We start from the raw sequence: 10,604 nt of genomic DNA on the forward strand, positions 1-10,604 counted from the left end.
TTTTAGAATAAAATCGTTATGCAAATATAAGTAATGTGCCTTGCGACGACGCGAAGCGCGCATGGGGCCCCATGAAAAAATGTCGCGAAAAGCAAGCGTATAAAAGAAACCGCAATGTGACGTCACAAACGTTTGCTCTCGGGCGTGAACCGGACTATGACGTAAAAATCACGAGCGATGACGAAGCGGTTATGACGCGATGTCATAGAGACGAATAGTGACGTAACGCAGCGATTATGTAAATGACGTCATGTCGCGAGTGACGTGTATTGTGATATAATCCAGAACGGTGAACGGTGGCGAAGTTTCTGAAATAAGATTGTTAAATATTAAAATACATTAAAAATTAATTATGAAAACCAATCGCAAGGCACAGTACTAATTATAATAGATTTACATGTACTTATGTAATATACTCATAAATAGTCATTTGTTTAGTTTAAACAGTAAAATATTAGTTTATAGGTAAATAACACTAACTAAAAACATAGTTTATTGTTAGGTAATACTAAGCAGTAGCAATAAACACTCAACTTCAGTTCTTGTAGAAGAAACAAGTATAATCCTGAACTGAGTTCATCCAAACAGTGTAGCTAGGTTGCTGCTTCATCCAAACTAGCTTGTACAGTTGCAACGTGTTGTAAAAACGGCGTTTTATATGCCCGTGGAATCAACAAAAGGCGGGAGACGTCGCCTAATCAAAATGATCGACGCGGTGAATTTAAATTCCCCTTCTTTTTATTGTCTGCTATGCTTTTAGTACTGTATAATTACGCACGTAAGTGGCCATGTAAAAGTACTGTCCTTGTACCACCGCGCGAGGATAAATTAAATACATTTATTCATTTTTCTTTTAGACACTTCATACATCATTCGGTAGGTGGCGTTTTGAGACTGTAATTTAAAAACCTTTTAATTCAAATAGTGAATGCAGGAGCTGACAGGATGCTGACGTAACCAGTTCCTTTTAGTGCCGAGTATCACGTTACAACGATCGTATGTACAATACTAGCTCCTATCGTCACTTATAGTAGGCCTACTATGGAGTAAGATAGAATACTGGTACCATGCGTGGCCTCCTCAATACAATGCAAAGCAGTTTGGGGTAAGATGGGACACCTTTAACACACAATACATTCTAATCGTGTTTTGAACAATTGACAGCAGTCTACGGGAGTCGTGAGGGTATATTTCTTTGAATGTTCTTTGTTTACTACCGAATGGGGCGGAAAAATATAATAATAAAAAGCTGTCCTATCCCTGCGTACGACTACGACCTACGATATTTTAACCAAGGAAGTAAAATTTTTATTAATAATAAATTTAAGCCAAATTTAAACATTCATCAACAATAACAAAAGTTTTTTTTCTTAGAAATTTATCTCTTGCCTTGTATACAAAACAACGAGGGTAGACACCTTTGTGATATGGTAGCGACCGAACGGAAGCATATATGGCTCGCGTGACAGATTAATAATAAACAGTAGACGTTGTTAGATGAATGATTAACTGTTTTCTCGAGTTTCCTGACAGAGCATACAATAAACAATAGTCTCAAGTTTAGTTCTGACAGTGCATACAACAGTATATTTACTACAAGCTTATACACAAATCACATTCATTGGACCGGGTACAAAGGAATATTATCCTTTCGCGATAATTAAACGAATAAGTTGTGAAAGAAACGAGAAACAAAGAATGGCTTACGCAGTCAACGAATTAATATAATTGATTTTGAAAATATATAATATTTTTCATCAGTGGAAATTTTGATGTAAATTGGGTAAAATCTGATGTTTTAACATCGATAAAAGGTGACATTGCATGGCAACAAACCGCAACACAGAAGAAGATAAAGAGTTCGTTGTATAATTATGTACAGTTTGTAAAAGTTTTTGTAACGAGACAGGTCTTGGAGAAATTTAAACTGAATTTACTTTGTAAACAGGAGGGTCTGATAAATCCGAAGCGCAACTTTCTGTTGAACTACAACAATGCACTCGGCTTTTAAGAGGCTCCGCTTGTTTCCTGTATTTGTATGGGATCATGGGATCTCGGGGCCCCCAATCCGCGTCACAGCGAGAAATAGCAGCCAGCCTCTGAAAATTAGAATTGTGGTAAAACACAGTTCCGGATTGTGCTAATAAAAAACGCGGCGCCGTGGCAAAGTGGTTACGGGCGCATGCCTCGAGCCCAAACGTTAGAGTACAAAGCTCAAGCATTGCGGGCATATGTTTCTTTTAGCTATGTCTTTTCTGAAAATTGCTGCAACTTAGTCTTTCCCTATTGGTTGTCTAAAGTGTTATCCAAACATTACAACAACAAAAATCAAAAAAAAAAAACAATTACACACAAAGAAAGCCAACTCGTAAGAGGGCGCGCGAGGGTAAACAAGTCACATTTATTCGACACGCAAAATTGTGAAGCGTTTCATATTTAAAAAAATAAACCAAAATAAAATTTTACCTCTGGCAAAGAACCCTTAGCTCTTGGGTGGTAATTTAGTTGGTAAATCGCCCATCCAGGAATCATAAGAATTGAAGCCGAAGCAGAAAGCCAGCCCACAACCTCAGCCCAGCTGGGATAAACAATCTTGTTATATTCGACGGGTGAATAGAAAGCAAGATGAGCAGTCATGATCAACTGTTAAGGATAAAAATATGTTATGGTAGGGGGGTAAGGTGGTACTTGTTTTATTCACACTTCTTGTCACATTTGGTGGTTTTATTCACACTTCTTGTCACATTTGGTGGTAAATAAAGAATATTTATGACTAACTGTTATGATAAAATTATTGTTACATTGAACCTTGAAATGAATACATATTTGGTTGAATAAATTGGTAACTCGTTAGCTGGCACGAGGTGTATGAAACAGAACATCCGTATTGCAACGGCTGTCGTTTTTCGGCTACGCGAGGATAAAGCCAGTTACAGTTTTCAAATAACCCAAAATTTAATGCATAGACGGTATAGTTAGTTGTGATGTTTTTATAATCATTAAACCAGCGCATTAAAATAACTGTACATACATTGCTCTATAAATAAACTGAATTGTTAAATCAACTTAATGCATAAGTTCTATTTAGTTTACTCCATAAATATAAAACCAACGCATTTGTGTTACAGTATACAAACAAACTGTTCAGTATATTTAGCTGCATTGACTCACACAAGCGCTAAAACTACTTGGAAAATTTCCACGAACCCGTTTGACCCCAGGCTCTTGATAAGAACTTTATAATAGGAGTAGTAAACAAACTTTAGAGGTGACACCGAACAGAGTATAGATTTCATTTTAGCGTGTATACTCTTTACTAACATAACATATACGCGGTTAAAAAAGCGTTGGTAACTGTACACCGTTACATCACCGTTTTTTTCAGCTTCCTAAAACGGTGGTTAGTGTGATGTTGCGTCTGTGCATCCAGTCCAAAGGTTACAGGCGCGAGGCGCGATGCTGCTATTATTTAAGTATGTGTCGTTTGGCAAGATACTAAACGACAATCGCTTTAACTTAGTGGCACTTTATCGGTTGTTTAAATTGCCTCCCAAGCGACATAAAACACAACAACCCCCAAAGTGACATAGTGATATACACGGTAACTCGTAAGCGGGCACGAGGTGTATAAAACAAAATACCTAATATTATAACGACTGTCGTTGCCCCGCAACGCGAGAACAAATAATTAAATTCATTCATTCAAGTTCTTTATAAAGCATATAGTTCTTAGTAACTTACAAATATGCAGATGGGAGTAATACAGCTCCATGTAGCTTTCCACCAGGGCCATAAGAACGGCTTGTGTCCAATCATGCAACGGATGTCGTACAAGAAACGATCAACGCCTGTAAAACAATGAAATTTTGTTACGTCACAATCACCACAAACTCGTATGGACTCAGCATAGGTTTTTGTATGAAACTTTATTTATAGTAATGTGGGGTAAGATGGGACATTTTTCATTATCTTTTATTGTTCTATTTGGTAGTGAACAAGGAATATTTACAGTAATATACAAACGTAGACTCGAGAACTTAAAAGAGCTTCTTAATTGTTAAAAACACGATCAGGAAATATGGGATATTACGTTCTAAAGGTCTCATCTTACCCCAAAGTACTATATATATATTGTATACATAACGTATGTGTGTGTAGTTTGAAGTGTTGTCAACAATAATATGAAAATTAGACATTGGTATATAACAGCAAAATGAATATACTGCTTAAGCAGCAAAATGTATATACTGGTTACAGCAGTATAATTTATAGAAGCAACATGCATACAGGATACAGTAACAAATATATCTTACCGTAAACCCAGGCAATACATATGATCTCGCACACAGCAGCGCACATTAACGGGAAACCGGACGCGTACCAATCGATCAATGTAACCCAATACATCCCACTCTATAACAAAACAAATTGGTTACAACGTAAACTGTAATGTATATTAAGTGGTAAAGAACAATTGGAATTGTGCAGGGGGGGGGGGGGAAGATAGGACACTTTTTCATTCTATTTTCTCACCCCGTTTGGTAGTAAACAAAGAACATTTAAAGAATTATTAAACCGTATCTCCCCAACTCCCATAGACCGGTATTAATCGTTTAAAACACGAAGAGAATGTTATGTGCACGATGAGAATGTTATGTGCTATAGGTGCCTCATCTTTCCCCACCCTATAGGGTGGTTCTTTTAGGCCAACGATTTAGGAACTATTAGTTAGTTCAGATGACAGTTAAACGTATTTTACGCTGGGTTTAAAGTGTATTGCAACTACCGGTATGTCGTTGGGTTAAAACTTTAAAAGTGTATCTCAACTTTGCTCTGTTTAATTTAATTTGATGAGTTTAGACCAGTTTTATAGATTTTTAATTTTGTAATGAGGTCCTATAGTGTGCCACGCCATGAAACAAAATTTAGGCCAGAGTTGAGCTACCCTAACATCAAGGGTGCTTCCGCATTGACCTCAACCGGATATTAAAGCCTGTCGCTTCCCCGAAAGTAGACGACAAGGGCTTTAATGGTAATAGATGGGAGATCATATACAGTTTCGGGCCATAAAACTGTTTTTGTATCACAAAGGAAATTTTCTAAATACCATTTTTTAAGCATGCAGTGTTATAACGAGATTTGAAAAGGCATTTTTATAGAATTGTTTTACGCCTTAAACGGTTGTTTTTCTGCCACTGTAATAACACTGCCGTAATTTACATGGTAATTACCTAATGCCATTGTTAATTTAGGGATAAAAAAGATATTGTAATATTGTAACTACCTCTGTAACCATCGGTATTGCTAGTAGGAATTGTACAAAGCAAAGGCCGGCAAGGAATTTGACACGATTTTTTCGAAACCAAGATACTTCGTCAAGAAGTCCAGACACCACAGCTTCGATCATTCCAAACTATACATAAGGCAAACGGGTTAGCTAGTTATATACGAACCCTGGGATAAAAAGGGATTGCGAAAAATTGACGAAGATTTGCGCTACCAGCATGAAAGAGATGGGAGAGTTTTGAAAGCGCGCACGAAGAAAAAAACCTAAAAAGAAATTTGGCATCGAGGTTGCATTATTACGTCACATAATCGATTCTTGGAACGAGGAGTTCGTTAATAAATCGATGCTGAATAGAAAAGGGAATGGAAAATTTGGGGAAAGTTAGAACAAAAAACGAAAATGTATAGAAAAATCTGGGACTTTGGGACTAAAGATTGTATTTATGAAGAATTAATTTAACTTTACAAGTTATTTTATCAATGGTTGAGAAACTAATGACGTGTGCGCGTGTTTGGAGGATAAAAACTACACCATTTTTGTTATAAGTTACATTATTTGTGTTATATAGGATTTTACCATGATGAGAATGAAGAGAAATTAAAAGTGCTGGTAGGTGAGTGAAGAATTAAAACGAAATATTCGACTAGATTAAAATTACGAAATATTTTTCACTGTTTACCGGCTACCGAACACTGGGGGGCGGGCGTGAGTCGGAGGACCTTGCAAACTCATCGACGGTGCCCAGGCCTGCCCCTAGCGGACATAATGCATAGAGAGGAAATTCACGGGGTTAGTTGTCGACATTAACTACTTCAGCAGTCATAATTAGGTATAATGTACGTCAGTTATACTGCATTTGGCGTGCAAATTGTAACATGCAAACATGACGTATGGAATGGTCATTTTTACCAAACGGCTATTTCCGTAATTATAAAAAAATATAAAAATGTATAAACACAATAGACCTGCAAAAACAAAAGGGTTACCAAATATAACCACGAAAAAATACAACTGTTAAAACGCCCTTCTGTTTTGTTGCAGTAACAGCATATAAAGATATTTGTTATTTTGTCAGAAAATTTAACAGAATTTCGCGTTTAACGTTTCGCAATTTATATTTATAGTTAAAACAAAACTCCACGTACCTGCTCGGAGTGAAACGCTTAAAGAAGAACAGTTAACATATGTCTACAACATGACAGAAAGGATCCGGCGCTTTCAGTGTACAGCCATATGTAATAAAGTTTAGTATTTGCTAAGAAGTTTATTCAGTTTTTGTTTCAAATTTTTTTTTTTTCGAAATTCGATTTTTCAGATTACCCAAATTGCCACTAATCATTTAACATACTGTGGGGAAATATTGCGCAATCCTCTCGGTCATGTAGCAAGCAAATGAATCAGTAACGTTCCCACCTGGCTGTCCAAACCAAGATTTAAAAGCATGAAGAAAAATAGGAACGCCCATAATGGGGCAATTGGTAGATTGGCAACGGCAGCAGGGTAGGCAACAAAAGCAAGTCCGGCTCCTGTAAAGAACAGAAATCTTAGGTTTACTACGGGAGGTAAGAAAAGATATCGTTAGCACTTAAATCCCATATCCCCTGATCGTTTTTTAACAATTAACAACGCTCGTTTAGGGTGGTAAAAATGGAGTTACATGATTCTGTAAATGTTCTTGGTTTACTACCAAATGGGACGCGAAAAGAGAATGAAATCATGTCCCACTTCACCCCAACCTGTTACCTCATTTTATCGGAATGTTGGTCCCTATTGTTGATTAGAACGTTAAGTGTCGGTGATGGTGCTAATATAGTTGTTGTTATGTCACAAGTGGACTTATGCACACTTATGCTAGGCATTTAAAGAGGCTTATACCATAAAGAGGTATATACATCAAACATATATGGACAAAACGGATATATATGTATATGTCGTTGCCGGGTGTTCTATAAATGTGAAATAGGTCTTATGACACTTGTTTGTTTTGTGATTTAAAGAACCGACGTTTCGACTGCCATATGGCGAAACATCACCAGGGCTTACAAAGGGGATATAGATTTTAATTCAAACCGATTTGACATTAATGTTTTCCGTTTTTTACTTTCGATTTATCTGTTCAAGTGTAGAACGGAATATTGTAAACCGACCTGACTTTATATAGTAGGGTGGGGGAGACGGGACACATTTAGCGCATACTATCCAAATAACCTGATTGTGTTTTAAATGTTAAAGAACAGTTTATGGGATTCGTGAGAATAAAGTTTATAGTTCTTTGAATGTTCTTTGTTTACTACCAAATGGGTCAAAAAATAGAATAAAAATGTGCCCATCTTCCCCCACCCTACTATACTTTATCAACTTGTACGTTGGTTATATCATAGAGTATATAGGCACGCGAGGTATATTAATATTCCATTACATATATAACCCCCAAATATCCGTACCTTGATCAACAACGTCTTCAATATCTCTACCAGTCTGAAATGCCAGCGCCCCGAGGACTGAGAACACAACAAACCCGGCAAGGAAACTCGTACAACAATTTACAAAACATATGGACACCGCGTCTCTATAACACAGGGCATTTCAATCAATTTATTGCTCGCCTTATTGATATTACTGAAATCGATATTTAACAAGAGAAATATTAAGGTTGTTTTCAACTTTAGCAGTCAGCAAAATGTTTATGGGGACTCAGCACACGGAAGCAATCGTAAAGTTACCTGTAAACGTTGTTATTAAACTTATTAAGCGAGGAATAAGAAAGCAGGACGCCCCACGCTGCACCCAGCGAATAAAAGATCTGAACAGCCGCATCGGACCATACCTGTAAAAGTAAACCAATAGAGAAAAAAGTAAATTAAATTTTGTCGCAACTAGTTTTGCAGTTATTAGGGCATACAATGAGGAAAGTAGGCAAAGTAAATACAGTTTCCTTTGAGGTGGTGAATATAAAACAGTAGTGGCACAATTCTATGGCTAAGCAAACAATCATGGTCCCTTAAAAGGTGTTGGCCACAAGGAAGGCCGCGAGAGGAAATTGCGTCACATTAGCCGATGTTCTATGGTGAAAGATGCATATGCGGTAGTTATACCTTCACGTCCTGCAATCGCGTAATATTAGGTGTTAGATAATAATGTATTCCATCCATAGCACCTTCCTCCATAACACCACGGATCAATAGAATCACCAAAACAACGTACGGAAAAGTGGCAGTGAAATAAACAACCTGTAAAAAACGAATTAATACAATATAAGTTGTTGCTGCCAGGCGTATATGTTATAGGTGTGAATCAGACCTAACTTTAAATGTCTAAGGTACTTTTATTCTATCATACATAAACAAAGGTCGCTTTTAGCTTATAGTTATATGCTGAACAACTAAGGAAGTTTAAGAAACTATGCCACATAGTAAAGCATATTTCCTCTACTACTGTATGGTCTAAATTCCCTACAGTATAGAATAATCAATTACGGTCAATGTACAAAGTCTAAAATAAGTGTGTGAGTCTCTCTGTAGAGTAACGCTATCAGATCGCTAACGCTGTGAAATTTGTTTCAAAAGACAGGCGCTAACGATTTTTTGCAAATTACGTAACATTGATTTTTTCCAAGGAAAACAAAGAATCAATTAAAGCAGTAAATGGAATTCAAAATAACATAAGTTGTTAAAATACGTTGTTGGTATACAACTATTTCGGGAATAGTGACAATTAAAAGGCGCATCTGCTAAACCCAACATACAGAAACTCACAGTGAGGTGTAGCTTTTTAAATGAAATATTAGGCCTTCGATTAGGACTAGGTGCATGAAACAAATACCCAATATATAGTAGATTGGGGTAAGATGGTTCAAGTTTTCATTGTGTTTATCATCCCATTTGGTGGTAAAAAAAAGAATATTTAGAAAGTATATATAACCGTATCGTCAAGATTCTAAAAAGGCGTTGTTAACTGTTAAAACACGATTAGAAAATATGGGACATTATGTGCTAACGGTATCCATCTTACTCCACAGTACTATATTGTATCATAACCACCACATACCTTGCCTGACCATTTGACTCCTTTAAACAAACACATAAACACGATGACCCATGCAAGGGCAAGGAATCCTAACAACTCCCACTGTATTCCACCCAATGTAGCAATGCTGTCGGTCAAACGGAGAACTTTTCGTCTGTGGGTTTTGAATTATTAGTAATCAGCAAAATAAATATCAAAAAAAGTCTTTAGAGAATAAAATATGATAGTGTAGGAAATTAACGTTTTTCGTCTTTTTTGCGGGCAACGTTTCTAAAATTACATACATGTCATTTTTTAGTTTAAAATGTAAGTTAATGCTGGAGTTTTACTTTTTGAAGTTAAGTTATTGCTAAAACCTAAAACATAAAGTTATATTTTCCTAAGTTATTGCAAAATCTTGAACTCGTTTCACCGCACAGCAGGGTGCCGCGGCATACAGTTCGTTAAACCCAATAAAACGCGTTATAAATTAAACTTAATAACTCTAATAAAATACGGTGTATTAAACTTACGAGAAATATTCCTGGGACGAAGTGTTAAATTGGATGCAAGAACCGTTTACATCTATGCTCTCTGTCCAGCTTTTATGGCCCATATAGGAAACGTTGTTTAACTGAGTATAATTGACAGACGTGTTCATTATATCTTCGAACCATCCTTTGCCTTTTCCGCAATCAATACCAGTCCATACGGGAGGCATAGTGGTATTTGAACCTAAAATAACAGTATAACTAAAACGGCAAAAATTATATTTAAGTGGAGTAAGATGGGACATTTTCCCACTTTCCGTCAGTCCCGGTAAATACCGAATATTTACAGCACCATATCTTTAAGAGAGCGCTGTTTATAATTTAAAACACAACCAGGATAAATGGGATACTGTGGGCTGACGGTAACCCATCTTAGCCCAAAGTACTATATTCTGCTAGCATTTCTTTTGATGGGAATTCGTTTATCATAAAAAAATGTTAGATAAATTAGACTGCGGGAGTAGGCCGTTTTAAAAACGGCGCCAGGCTCATACGTCAAAAACAACATAGCCCGATAATCGTGTTGCTACGGAGTTAAACAAAGGCAGGTAATGAAAAACAAATTCTTACTGTAGTTGGTTCGGCAGAACTCTGTATTCCAATCGTTCCCACACGTCGACCATGGTAAAGTTGACGTGAATGAGTTGAAAATGAAATGTAAACTGTAGGCTATAATAACGTTGTAATAAACGCATACCATGAACGATATGATCATCATGCAGAATCCGACTCCTGGAAAAAAACAAAGTTAATGACAACTG

The 10,604-nt window shown here is 36.7% G+C and overlaps 1 protein-coding gene across 1 annotated transcript in view; it reads right to left on the bottom strand.

Annotated features, from left to right (window-relative positions):
- Positions 1–1,563: 1,563 nt before the first annotated feature.
- Positions 1,564–10,604, bottom strand: part of LOC100178745 (sodium- and chloride-dependent GABA transporter 1) — a 10,836-nt gene continuing 1,795 nt past the window's right edge. The window contains exons 5-16 of the mRNA XM_009861288.3: positions 10,414–10,575; positions 9,826–10,027; positions 9,335–9,467; positions 8,383–8,517; positions 8,011–8,114; positions 7,732–7,856; positions 6,701–6,813; positions 5,285–5,413; positions 4,314–4,413; positions 3,742–3,848; positions 2,467–2,643; positions 1,564–2,099 (exon numbers count right to left, since the gene is read on the bottom strand). Of these exons, the coding sequence (XP_009859590.1) occupies positions 1,923–2,099; positions 2,467–2,643; positions 3,742–3,848; positions 4,314–4,413; positions 5,285–5,413; positions 6,701–6,813; positions 7,732–7,856; positions 8,011–8,114; positions 8,383–8,517; positions 9,335–9,467; positions 9,826–10,027; positions 10,414–10,575 (1,664 nt within the window). The 3' untranslated portion in view covers positions 1,564–1,922. The remainder of the gene's footprint in view (positions 2,100–2,466; positions 2,644–3,741; positions 3,849–4,313; positions 4,414–5,284; positions 5,414–6,700; positions 6,814–7,731; positions 7,857–8,010; positions 8,115–8,382; positions 8,518–9,334; positions 9,468–9,825; positions 10,028–10,413; positions 10,576–10,604) is intronic.

The sequence above is a fragment of the Ciona intestinalis genome, chromosome 9 (assembly GCF_000224145.3).
Source record: "Ciona intestinalis chromosome 9, KH, whole genome shotgun sequence".
NCBI lineage: Eukaryota > Metazoa > Chordata > Ascidiacea > Phlebobranchia > Cionidae > Ciona > Ciona intestinalis.